The sequence below is a fragment of the Pseudophryne corroboree genome, chromosome 12 (genome assembly GCF_028390025.1).
Source record: "Pseudophryne corroboree isolate aPseCor3 chromosome 12, aPseCor3.hap2, whole genome shotgun sequence".
NCBI classification, from domain to species: domain Eukaryota; kingdom Metazoa; phylum Chordata; class Amphibia; order Anura; family Myobatrachidae; genus Pseudophryne; species Pseudophryne corroboree.
The window spans coordinates 150914584-150928409 of NC_086455.1; the positions used below are offsets into that span (position 1 = coordinate 150914584).

General features: G+C 49.3%; 1 protein-coding gene across 1 annotated transcript in view; it reads right to left on the bottom strand.

Annotated features, from left to right (window-relative positions):
* The window catches only part of ATP6V1D (ATPase H+ transporting V1 subunit D), a 48260-nt gene that overhangs the window by 27360 nt on the left and 7074 nt on the right, over window positions 1-13826 (bottom strand). The window contains exons 2-3 of the mRNA XM_063948181.1: window positions 6576-6693; window positions 3542-3621 (exon numbers count right to left, since the gene is read on the bottom strand). Coding sequence (XP_063804251.1) covers window positions 3542-3621; window positions 6576-6693 — 198 coding nt within the window. The remainder of the gene's footprint in view (window positions 1-3541; window positions 3622-6575; window positions 6694-13826) is intronic.

The following is a 13826-nucleotide window of genomic DNA, read 5'->3' on the forward strand; positions in this document are numbered from 1 at the left end:
TCCCCTGAACCATCTGCCCCGTAGGATTTCATGTTCACCTGTCACGGTCGCAGGCCCGGAGGTTGTCGGGTTAAGACAGCCCAAGCGAAAATGCAGATTCCGAGTCTGCAGACGTGGAGACCTCAAAAGAGCCTAAAGCAGAATCGTGATTCTGATCTGTCCCAAAGTATCAATTGAGTGTAACCTAGAGGACAATCGTTCCACCAGCTACCTTCTCCGGACAAGGTAGAATCCCGCTGCCGTATATGTGTCTTCGATGGATACCTGAGCAATGTTGCCTCAGGAAAACGGCAGCTTGTTGGACCGGTGATACCTTGAGGGGTATCCCCTGGAGAGATTCTGATATCATTTCCTTCCGTCTGCGGGGAAAGGATAGGAAAACAAACATTGTTTTATACCTGAAATTGTGTATGCGGGTGTCTGCAAGCCGCCTACCGGAGTCTGCCCAGCTCATCCGAAACTGGACCATTTCGTCATCAGCGTCGAACCCTGATGGACCTGACGTGACCGCCTCCTTTACCTGCAGTATCAGACGAACTGCTGTATAATGCACCTGGATATTCTGAGACACTGGTTGAGACTGCACCGAAAACCGACATCCTCCGTATCCTGGACATCTGTCGCCTCCTCCCAGAGAGGCCTTTCCAGTCGTGTAACATGGGAGGTTAGCAAGGTTCTTTTAGAAACCTGGAGAGGTAAAATGACGTACAAGGTCTCTGGTTAACAGTGACATTACCTGCATAATTCAAACAGGAGTGTCCTGCAGGTGCGTGGAGGGCTCTGCAGATGGCTCCACCGCATACTTCACACCTAAGAGGGAATTCTTTGACTATCCCAGGTGAGACAAACGAAAGGAGAAAAGGTGGGTTAAATAAACACAGCGGTATGTAAGGTCTGCACTATAACGTGTAGTGACCGATACGATTGAAATAACCTTTCTGGTGAACCAGTAACGCTGCGCTGTTCAAACCCTGATCCTCCTGTTCAGATACCCGCTACTAGCGTACTGAGCCGCAGCGCTATTTGTCTGATGCCTTAAAGTATCTGTTGTGGTACTTGAACCCAGGCCTCTGTGGTTGGGTGTTTAGGGGATTAGTGTGCTGAGCCACACTGTTTCATATATACACATTCCCCAAAATACCAATAGTATTAGTACCCAGTGACACCAAGGAATAATAAAGGGAAGGCAACACCCCGTCCTGTATGTAGTGTACCGCTAATTTAGGGGCCCCAGATGTTTTCGGAGGTTCCGCTTGTGGCAAGGCGGGGCATTTTGTTATTATAAAACATTGCGGAAGTGGTTTGTTTTACCCCCTATATATGGTATTGTATGCATATGTATAAATATATATATACATACATCTATACATACACCCGCACACCTATATATATATATATATACACACACACACACACACACTATATACCCACAATGAACCCAACAGGGTAGATAAATATTGAAATACTGTAGGGTAAATAAATATTGCACACTAGATTTAAAGGATTAATGAGCTGAGCCCCAGCTCTGACAATGAGCGCTGCGAGCCGCCGCCGGGAGCCTGCTGAGTCAAGCAGGAATAAGCTTTCTCCCACCTGTTATCTGTAAACTAACTTCATTGCAGCGGCCCCGGGGAGCGGAACTTGTAAGCGGTGCTGTATGCGGCCGGGGAGCGGAGGACTTGTAAGCCGTGCTGTAGCGGCCGGGGAGCAGAGAGCACTGAGCCCGCCGTACAGAGCGGGAGTTAGCTCCGCCCCCCAGCTCTGGCGCCAAGTTCAAAAATGAAAACCCGCTGTTGAACTTGAAGCGGGAAGTGCCCTGTATCTCCCCGGCTGCCTGTATGCTGCGGTCGGGGAGCCGAGAGTGTTGATCCCGCCGTACGGAGCGGGAGTTAGCTCCGCCCCCCCGTTTTTCAAAAATGAAAACCCGCTGCTGTAACTGAAGCGGCGGGAGGCGTTTATCTCCCCGGCCGCCTGTATGCTGCGGCCGGGGAGCGGAGAGCACTGAGCCCGCCGTACAGAGCGGGAGTTAGCTCCGCCCCCCGCTCTGGCGCCAAGTTCAAAAATGAAACCCGCTGTTGAACTTGAAGCGGGAAGCGCCTTGTATCTCCCCGTCTGCCTGTATGCTGCGGCCGGGGAGCGGAGAGCGCTGATCCCGCCGTACGGAGCGGGGAGCATGTATCACCCGGCTGCATGTATATTGTGGCCGGGGAGTGGAGAGCGCTGAGCCCGCTTACAGAGCGGGCTGAAGCTCCCCCTAATGTTTAAAATACAAAGTGCGCCCTTCATACGCTCCAGCCTACTGGAGAGTAAAGGGGTCCAAGCACCACATGTCTCTTAATACTGACAGTGTAAAATAATAAATCAGTCTGGAAGGAGGGGAGGGGGGGGGATTGTACTCACCGCTGTCCTTCCCGACACACGCCGCACTCAGCGGTGTTTACACTGCTTGACAGAGCGGCCCCGACACGCGCCGCACGCAGCGGTGTCCGGCCCCTGATACTCACCGCTGCCATGCTGCCGGAATCTTCTGCTGGTGGAGCGGCCCCGACACGCGCCGCACGCAGCGGTGTCCGGCCAACTCAGGAGAGCTCAGTGTCTCCCTCAGCCGGGGCCCATCTCGAGCCGCACGCAGCTGCGATGGGACCCCGCCGGCAGCTCCCGCGGTGCAGACTGGCAGTGGCAGAGCTGCCAGTCTGTGTGTGTAAGTAAGAAAAATAAAATAATAAAGAAAAAATAAAAATTTCTTCAGCTAAACCCAAGTGAACCAGCTCCCTTGGGCACTAAACTAAGACTGACTTGGAGGGGAGATAGTAGGGGAGGAGCTAGCCACAGTGTGAGAATTTTAAAGTGCCAGCTCCCAGTTACTGCCTACTATTTCCCCATTGTAACTACGCTCCAGTGGCCCCTAGTGGATGAAGGAGAAAGTGCTGTGTGCAGTAGGTATAATCGATGCTGTGCTGATATATTGTGTCTCTTTTAGCCCAGCCTCTAGAAAAAATGCGAAAGTAATACTCCTTCCCCTAAAGTCAGTAACATTCCACGTCTGGTGATCCTGAAGAGGGAAAGTGAATATTTAACAGCTGATGATCTTTCAAACACTGAAAAGTGCCATGTGCAATCAGTATAGTCAAAGCTGTGCTGTTATCGTTATTTTTCTCTATGAGCCCAGCCTCAATGAGTATGCATGTAGTTCAGGCTGTACAGTACCGTCGAAATCGACAGCTGCAGGTGTCGGGACGGTCAGTGATGCTGACCGGTCATACATTGCCCGCTCTTATCGGTCTGCTATCACCTTGCAGACACCGCTGCCATCATACATGGGGGAGAAGCGGTATAGCGCACATAACGTGCGCTGATATCGCTTCTCCCCCGTATCGATACATAATACATTTACCCCCCCCAAGTGTTTATTAGAAATAAACAAAAATTACCAAACCTGTAACTATGTCCAGCTATGAGTAAAAATGATTTAGACTCCGTGGTATATCCAAAAATGTAGTGTTACATTGATTGGGTTATTTGTGTACTTTGTACTGCTCACCTGAAATCTCCTGCTGCGAATTTGGCCTCAGCGAGTGAGAAAGCAGCCTCCCGCATAACTTCCCCCATTAGCATCTTGGTCTAGAACACAACAGTCAAAGCAATATTAGGCGAGACAAAATAAGGAGACAGTTGCTAAGATATAAATCATGCATTACATACAACATACCAAACAAAGTAAAGTATATAAGGAGTGGGCGTGGATATTTACACCGAAAGTATCTACTGTACTACGCGCCAAACCTAATACAGTGTTATTCACTAAGCGTAACCACTATGCCTGCAGGATGCTCTAACACCAGCTTGAGTACTCTTAGGGGTATATTCAACTGACGTCGAAAGCTGCCGTCTGTCGAAAAGACGGCAGTTTTCGACTTTTTTTTTTAAGGTCGGAAGGTGTTCCAATTTATTCAATATTTTCGACAAGTTGAGGTATTCGACTTGTCGAAAAGCACGTGGATCGGCGGAATAGCTGCCGATCCACCCTTTTCGACCATCTCAGTCCGACATAAAAAAAATGTCGGACTGAGATGTGGGACCCAGAGGAGGAGGGGCGGGAGCCGCAGAGAGACGGGGGACAGTCGCAGGGCATACAGGGGAGAGCAGCGCTACAGCAGGATGTCACACAGCCGTACCGCTCTTGGCAGCTTCCACCCGGCTCCAGCAAGTGAGGTCACGCTTGCTGGAGCCGGGTGGACACTGCCGTGAGGTCTGGCGGCTGTGTGACATCCTCCTGCAGCGCTGATCTCCTCTGTCTGCTGGCGGCTCCCCCCGCTGGTCTCCCCGCTGCTCCCCCCCCCTCTCCTCCTCTGGGTCCCTCATCTCAATTCAACTTGAAAAAGTCGAATTGAGATGAGATTTGAATAGGGGTTGTCTGATCCATTCCGACAAATGCATGTCGGAATGGTTCCGACGCTAATTGAATATACCCCTTAGGGGTAAATGTAATAGCAAGCAACGTTTTAAAATGGAAAGCATTTAAAAGGCAAATCCAGGTTGGTTTTACCTTTTAAATGATTGTCCCTTTAAAACATCACCCAGACTAGCCAGTGCCTGCAAACTGCAGACTATTACAATTACCTATTAGTGCTGCCTTTTATTATGAAAACAGTGTTGGGAAGTATGGAAGTCAAATACATTCATATTTATATGGCATGTCTCTCCATCACTGCCAACTCTTATGTATGGAACCACAGTAAAGAACCACTAAACTAAATAGTTCCGAGTGTAAGCATACGAGCAGGGCCCTCTCACCTTTGTCTCTTTGTAATTATCCAGTCTTTTATTACTGTTGTGTTCCCAATTGTGAAGCACCACAGAATATGTTGAGCTACTGTATATAGGTAACTTAATTGCATAGTGGTAACCTGACATTTCTCTGCAGCACTGCTAAAGTGTAATGTTCTGCATTTACCAGTCTATTACAGATAGTGCAAGCCTCTTCTCCAGTCTCTAGGTCATGATACAGACTGGTCTCCTCGCTCTGTTTGAGGAGAGCAAGTCTGTAAAGCTGTCAATCAGTGTCTGACTACTCCATTAAGGTGCCCATACACTAGTGCGATTTGCCCGATTTTGACGCATTGGGCCAAGTAATCGGATGAAAAGTGGCAAATCGCAGGTCAATCTGATCCGATGCACGGTCCCGTGCTCATCGCATTGGCACCTGTGGGTCGCAGAGGCTGCACTATAGATTTCTCGGTGGCGGTGGCTTCCAGCAACCTTGGCTGGGATTGCATACGATACATTGTATGCAAAAGGACTGCATACGATGTATCGTATGCAATCCTGCCACCTGGGAAGCTGCCGAGCAGTTCAAGGGCAACGTATGCGACTTCTCCCCTCGAAGAAGTCACACTACACCCTAAGAGAAGGTACTACCTCTTAGCATGGTAATCTGCTACAGAGGAGCAACAGAGAATGAAGGACACATTTAGAACCTGATTCTGAGGAGTAAAGCAAAAAACAGAGCATATAAATGTGCATCTGGACAAACCATGTTGCAATACAAGGGGTGCAAGCAGTGGAGTAATGAGCATGGGGCAATCAGGGCTAGTACCCTGGGTGATAGGGCAGCAAGGGCTGTCCGATATTGATTGCTTGCTTCAAAGTGACTTCCCTGACCCTCCAGAGACCAGCTACTCTATCTCTAGGATCTGCATGGGCTGCACATATTAGCCATCCTCTTCCTCCTCTTTCCTCCTGGGTCAGTGGCTGAGCCGCTTCCCCACCACACTCTCCCGGCATCCTGCTCTTTACAGACACTGGTCTGGCAGAGAGAATGAAGAAGGCAGACAGTCAGTCAATAGGGCTCAGGGAAGCTGGTCCGCTCTGATCAGCAGGAGGGTAATTATCAGTCTATGGGCTCGATTCAATTCAGAGCGGATTGAATAGCGCCGGGAATTGGCTCCCGATGCTATTCAATACAACGCGCTGTCATGTTGGGGGAAGGCCGGTTCTCGCGGCCTAAACAGGGTGTTTAAACAGGATTTCCACTGCTGTCATATTGATGTTTTGCCTTGTCCTCGGGCTTCCCTAATTAGTTTCCATTGTGTATTTATATGAATTAAATGTAAAAGTTTTAAAGAACAGTTTTCAAGGGGCTCAATTTTTTTAATTTTCCCTGGGCACCATCAACCCTAGTTACGCCTCTGGGTGCAATACATTTATACTTCTGCATGCAGGGTAAATATTGGCTTCTTTAGCATGAAGCCCACTAACGCTGGATTTACACTGCAATGGAGATTTGAGTTTGCATACGTCGCTGATCATAAAGTAGATAACCATATTGTCGACAGCACCAGGTCAACATTGATGATGACATGGTTAATTGTCGGCGTAATTAATGATGACACCTGCAAAAGTCATTATTAGTGTTAGCAGCACACTAAAAACAGATTGTGAACATTTCAACAACGTCGGCATTTCTAATTATCGACATTATGAACATGTCAATATTTTCACATCTTCATAATATACCACCAAGTAAGTACTGTGTACAATCCTTACAGGAGAGGCAATATAACAACCAATCACACCTCAATGATTTTTTTAAGGATCTGCCGGAAGCGCATGGTTAAGGCGTCTGACTTTTTCTTCAGAAGATTGCGTCCTGTTTGAGCCCCTTTCAATCGAGCTTTCATGATGGTCTGGGCCCTTAAGGAGAAAAGAAAAAATGAAAACACAGTTCATTCTAGGAAATGATGTCATCAACTACCTAATCAAACAGTGCGTATCTGATCAGCATAGTGTAGTATTATTAGCATCACCTCCACCTCTGCCCCCGACACATCGTGCTGTGTGTACGGGAAGTCTGCAGACATATCGATGCATCGTGCTGTGTGTACGGGCAGTCTGCAGACAGATCGATGCATCGTGCTGTGTGTACGGGCAGTCTGCAGACAGATCGATGCATCGTGCTGTGTGTACGGGCAGTCTGCAGACAGATCGATGCATCGTGCTGTGTGTACGGGCAGTCTGCAGACAGATCGATGCATCGTGCTGTGTGTACGGGCAGTCTGCAGACAGATCGATGCATCGTGCTGTGTGTACGGGCAGTCTGCAGACAGATCGATGCATCGTGCTATGTGTACGGGCAGTCTGCAGACAGATCGATGCATCGTGCTGTGTGTACGGGCAGTCTGCAGACAGATCGATGCATCGTGCTGTGTGTACGGGCAGTCTGCAGACAGATCGATGCATCGTGCTGTGTGTACAGGGCAGTCTGCAGACAGATCGATGCATCGTGCTGTGTGTACGGGCAGTCTGCAGACAGATCGATGCATCGTGCTGTGTGTACGGGCAGTCTGCAGACAGATCGATGCATCGTGCTGTGTGTACGGGCAGTCTGCAGACAGATCGATGCATCGTGCTGTGTGTACGGGCAGTCTGCAGACAGATCGATGCATCGTGCTGTGTGTACGGGCAGTCTGCAGACAGATCGATGCATCGTGCTGTGTGTACGGGCAGTCTGCAGACAGATCGATGCATCGTGCTGTGTGTACGGGCAGTCTGCAGACAGATCGATGCATCGTGCTATGTGTACGGGCAGTCTGCAGACAGATCGATGCATCGTGCTGTGTGTACGGGCAGTCTGCAGACAGATCGATGCATCGTGCTGTGTGTACGGGCAGTCTGCAGACAGATCGATGCATCGTGCTGTGTGTACAGGGCAGTCTGCAGACAGATCGATGCATCGTGCTGTGTGTACGGGCAGTCTGCAGACAGATCGATGCATCGTGCTGTGTGTACAAGCAGTCTGCAGACAGATCGATGCATCGTGCTGTGTGTACGGGCAGTCTGCAGACAGATCGATGCATCGTGCTGTGTGTACGGGCAGTCTGCAGACAGATCGATGCATCGTGCTGTGTGTACGGGCAGTCTGCAGACAGATCGATGCACCGTGCCTTGTGTACGGGCAGTCTGCAGACATATCGATGCATCGTGCTGTGTGTACGGGCGGGCTGCAGACATATCGATGCACCGTGCTGTGTGTACGGGCGGGCTGCAGACATATCGTTGCACCGTGCTGTGTGTACGGGCAGACTGCAGATATATTGGTGCATCGTGCTGTGTGTACGGGCGGGCTGCAGACAGATCGATGCATCGTGCTGTGTGTACGGGCAGTCTGCAGACAGATCGATGCACCGTGCTGTGTGGACGGGCAGACTGCAGATATATTGGTGCATCGTGCTGCGTGCAGGCCGCCCACACACTTGCTGCTATGGGCAAAACCACCACGTGTAACTTATTCTCCGTTCACACAGTCGCAAAAACCTGGGATATTGCTGGGTTACTCCAGGTCGCAGCTCAGTGTGAAAGGGTTAACCTGGGTCCAGTGGCCCGGACCCAGATTACAGAGCAGTGTGAATGGGTAATCTTGGGTGTCTGCCCCGGGTCCTGTGCAAACCCTATGGAGAGTCAGCTCACCGATGCTTGGAGAAGATGTCATCAATCCTAAAACAGTAGCAATATCAGAGCTTACGTGTGTCACGGAGCAGAGTATTTAGAAATTAGATATATAAATTACAAAAAAAATAAAAAATGAACAGTTAATTCATTCTATCAATTCAACATTCACTCCGCACGCTGGGTCGCCTTTCGTCTGCCCTGTACAGCTGTGCGAATCATTATCAGTGGACGTTACAGGCCGATAAAGAGGACTCATGAACAGTGAGCACCAATGAGCACTTTTTAAACATAACCCAGGTACCCCCTTTCACACCTCTGTACATACGGCTCAGGCCCGGGAATAAACCTGGTCATGACCAGAATCAAGGACCTGGGACAATGAGGGCCCCATATATCAACGAGTGATAAAACTTGTTGTGATTGATAAAACTCATTGCGTGTGTTAAATGGTGCTCAAGCCAATCAGCTCCCAATTGTCATTTTTCAAACACGATACTTAGGAGCTGATTGGCTGGAGCACCATTTATCATACCAATGAGTTTTATCATTCACAAGTTTTATCACTCGTTGATAAATAAGCGCTTTAGGGGGACATTTACTAAGCAGTGATAACAGCGGAGAAGTGAGCCTGTGGAGAAGTGGCCCCATCAACCAATCAGCAGCTCTGTATAATTTTATAGTATGCAAATTATAGATGTTACTTCAGTGCTGATTGGTTGCCATGGGCAACTTCTCCACTGGGTCACTTCTCTGCTCTTATCACTGCTTAGTAAATGTCCCCCTTAGTCTGACTTGACCCTTTCACACCGACACATGACCCAGGCTTACTCAGCAATTTCACAGGTCAATCGTTTAGTGAAAAATAAGAATTTACTTACCGATAATTCTATTTCTCGTAGTCCGTAGTGGATGCTGGGGACTCCGTCAGGACCATGGGAAATAGCGGCTCCGCAGGAGACAGGGCACAAAAATAAAGCTTTAGGATCAGGTGGTGTGCACTGGCTCCTCCCCCTATGACCCTCCTCCAAGCCTCAGTTAGGATACTGTGCCCGGACGAGCGTACACAATAAGGAAGGATATTGAACCCCGGGTAAGACTCATACCAGCCACACCAATCACACCGTATAACTTGTGATCTGAACCCAGTTAACAGTATGACAAACGTAGGAGCCTCTGAACAGACGGCTCACAACAAATAACAACCCGATTTTTTTTTAACAATAACTATGTACAAGTATTGCAGACAATCCGCACTTGGGATGGGCGCCCAGCATCCACTACGGACTACGAGAAATAGAATTATCGGTAAGTAAATTCTTATTTTCTCTAACGTCCTAAGTGGATGCTGGGGACTCCGTCAGGACCATGGGGATTATACCAAAGCTCCCAAACGGGCGGGAGAGTGCGGATGACTCTGCAGCACCGAATGAGAGAACTCAAGGTCCTCCTCAGCCAGGGTATCAAATTTGTAGAATTTTGCAAACGTATTTGCCCCTGACCAAGTAGCAGCTCGGCAGAGTTGTAATGCCGAGACTCCCCGGGCAGCCGCCCAGGATGAGCCCACTTTCCTTGTGGAATGGGCCTTGACAGATTTAGGTTGTGGCAAGCCTGCCACAGAATGTGCAAGTTGAATTGTGCTACAAATCCAACGAGCAATCGTCTGCTTAGAAGCAGGAGCACCCATCTTGTTGGGTGCATACAATATAAGCAGTGAGTCAGACTTTCTGACTCCCGCCGTTCTTGAAATATATATTTTCAATGCCCGGACCACGTCCAACAACTTGGAATCCTCCAACTCGTTAGTAGCCGCAGGCACCACAATAGGCTGGTTCAGGTGAAACGCTGACACCACCTTAGGCAGAAAATGAGGACGCGTCCGCAGTTCTGCCCTGTCCGTATGGAAAATCAGATATGGGCTCTTATATGATAAAGCCGCCAATTCTGATACTCTCCTGGCTGAAGCCAGGGCCAGTAGCATGGTTACTTTCCATGTGAGATACTTCAGCTCCACCGATTTGAGCGGCTCAAACCAATGGGATTTGAGAAAATCCAAGACTACATTAAGATCCCACGGTGCCACTGGGGGCACAACCGGGGGCTGTATATGTAGTACTCCTTTTACAAAAGTCTGGACTTCAGGAACTGAAGCCAATTCTTTCTGGAAGAAAATCGACAGGGCCGAAATTTGAACCTTAATGGACCCCAATTTGAGGCCCATAGATAATCCTGTTTGCAGGAAATGTAGGAATCGACCCAGTTGAAATTCCTCCGTGGGGGCCTTCCTGGCCTCACACCACGCAACATATTTTCTCCAAATGCGGTGATAATGTTGTGCAGTCACCTCCTTCCTGGCTTTTACCAGTGTAGGAATGACCTCTTCCGGAATGCCTTTTTCCTTTAGAATTCGGCGTTCAACCGCCATGCCGTCAAACGCAGCCGCGGTAAGTCTTGGAATAGACACGGTCCCTGCTGAAGCAGGTCCCGTCTTAGAGGTAGAGGCCACGGATCCTCCGTGAGCATCTCTTGAAGTTCCGGGTACCAAGTTCTTCTTGGCCAATCCGGAGCCACTAGTATCGTTCTTACTCCCTTCTGCCGTATAATTCTCAGTACTTTTGGTATGAGAGGCAGAGGAGGGAACACATACACTGACTGGAACACCCACGGTGTTACCAGAGCGTCCACAGCTATTGCCTGAGGATCTCTTGACCTGGCGCAATACCTGTCCAGTTTTTTGTTGAGGCGGGACGCCATCATATCCACCATTGGTTTTTCCCAACGGTTCACAATCATGTGGAAGACTTCTGGATGAAGTCCCCACTCTCCCGGGTGTAGATCGTGTCTGCTGAGGAAGTCTGCTTCCCAGTTGTCCACTCCCGGAATGAATACTGCTGACAGTGCTATCACATGATCTTCCGCCCAGCGAAGAATCCTTGCAGCTTCTGCCATTGCTGTCCTGCTTCTTGTGCCGCCCTGTCTGTTTACGTGGGCGACTGCCGTGATGTTGTCCGACTGGATCAACACCGGCTGACCCTGAAGCAGGGGTTTTGCCAGACTTAGAGCATTGTAAATCGCTCTTAGCTCCAGTATATTTATGTGAAGAGACATCTCCAGGCTTGACCATACTCCCTGGAAGTTTCTTCCTTGTGTGACCGCTCCCCAGCCTCTCAGACTGGCATCCGTGGTCACCAGGACCCAGTCCTGTATGCCGAATCTGCGGCCCTCTAACAGATGAGCACTCTGCAACCACCACAGAAGAGACACCCTTGTCCGTGGCGATAAGGTTATCCGCTGATGCATCTGCAGATGCGATCCGGACCATTTGTCCAGCAGATCCCACTGAAAAGTTCGTGCGTGGAATCTGCCGAATGGAATCGCTTCGTAAGAAGCCACCATCTTTCCCAGGACTCTTGTGCATTGATGTACAGACACTGTCCCTGGTTTTAGGAGGTTCCTGACAAGTTCGGATAACTCCCTGGCTTTCTCCTCCGGAAGAAACACCTTTTTCTGAACCGTGTCCAGAATCATTCCCAGGAACAGCAGACGTGTTGTCGGGGTCAACTGAGATTTTGGAAAATTCAGAATCCACCCGTGTTGTTGCAGCACTACTTGGGTTAGTGCTACTCTGTCCTCCAGCTGTTCTCTGGACTTTGCCCTTATCAGGAGATCGTCCAAGTAAGGGATAATTAATACGCCTCTTCTTCGCAGAAGAATCATCATTTCGGCCATTACCTTGGTAAAGACCCGAGGTGCCGTGGACAATCCAAACGGCAGCGTCTGAAACTGATAATGACAGTTTTACACCACGAACCTGAGGTACCCTTGATGTGAAGGGCAAATTGGGACATGCAGGTAAGCATCCTTTATGTCCAGGGACACCATAAAGTCCCCTTCTTCCAGATTCGCTATCACTGCTCTGAGTGACTCCATCTTGAACTTGAATTTTTGTATGTACAGGTTCAAAGATTTCAGATTTAGAATAGGTCTTACCGAGCCGTCCGGCTTCGGTACCACAAATAGCGTGGAGTAATACCCCTTTCCCTGTTGTAGGAGGGGTACCTTGACTATCACCTGCTGAGCAAACAGCTTGTGAATGGCTTCCAATACCGTCGCCCTGTCTGAGGGAGACGTTGGCAAAGCAGACTTTAGGAACCGGCGAGGGGGAAACTTCTCGAATTCCAACCTGTAACCCTGAGATACTACCTGCAGAATCCAGGGGTCCACCTGTGAGCAAGCCCACTGTGCGCTGAAATTCTTGAGTCGACCCCCCACCGTTCCTGAGTCCGCTTGTAAGGCCCCAGCGTCATGCTGAGGGCTTTGCAGAACCCTGGGAGGGCTTCTGTTCCTGGGCAGGGGCTGCTTGCTGCCCTCTCTTACCCCTTCCTCTGCCCCTAGGCAGATATGACTGTCCTTTTGTCCGCTTGTTCTTATAGGACCGAAAGGACTGCGGCTGAAAAGACGGTGTCTTTTTCTGTTGGGAGGGGGTCTGAGGTAAAAAGGTGGATTTTCCGGCAGTTGCCGTGGCCACCAGATCCGATAGACCGACGCCAAATAATTCCTCCCCTTTATACGGCAATACTTCCATATGTCGTTTGGAATCCGCATCACCTGACCACTGTCGCGTCCATAAACTCCTTCTGGCAGATATGGACATAGCATTTACTCTCGATGCCAGAGTGCAAATATCTCTCTGCGCATCTCGCATATAAAGGAAAGCATCCTTTAATTGCTCTATAGTCAATAAAATACTGTCCCTATCCAGGGTATCAATATTTTCAGTCAGGGAATCCAACCAGACGACCCCAGCACTGCACATCCAGGCTGAGGCGATGGCCGGTCGCAGTATAACACCAGTATGTGTGTATATACTTTTTAGGGTAGTTTCCAGTCTCCTATCTGCTGGATCCTTGAGGGCAGCCGTATCCGGAGACGGTAACGCCACTTGTTTTGATAAGCGTGTGAGCGCCTTATCCACCCTAGGGGGTGTTTCCCAGCGCGCCCTAACCTCTGGCGGGAAAGGGTATAATGCTAATAACTTTTTTGAAATTAGCATTTTTCTATCTGGGTTAAACCACGCTTCATCACATACATCATTTAATTCCTCTGATTCAGGAAAAACTACAGGTAGTTTTTTCACCCCCCACATAATACCCCTTTTTGTGGTACTTGCAGCATCAGAGATATGCAAAGCCTCCTTCATTGCCGTGATCATATAACGTGTGGCCCTACTTGAAAATACGTTTGTGTCATCACCGTCGACACTAGATTCAGTGTCTGTGTCGACCGACTGAGGTAAAGGGCGCTTTACAGCCCCTGACGGTGTCTGAGACGCCTGGGCAGGTACTAACTGGTTTGCCGGCCGTCTCATGTCGTCAACTGAT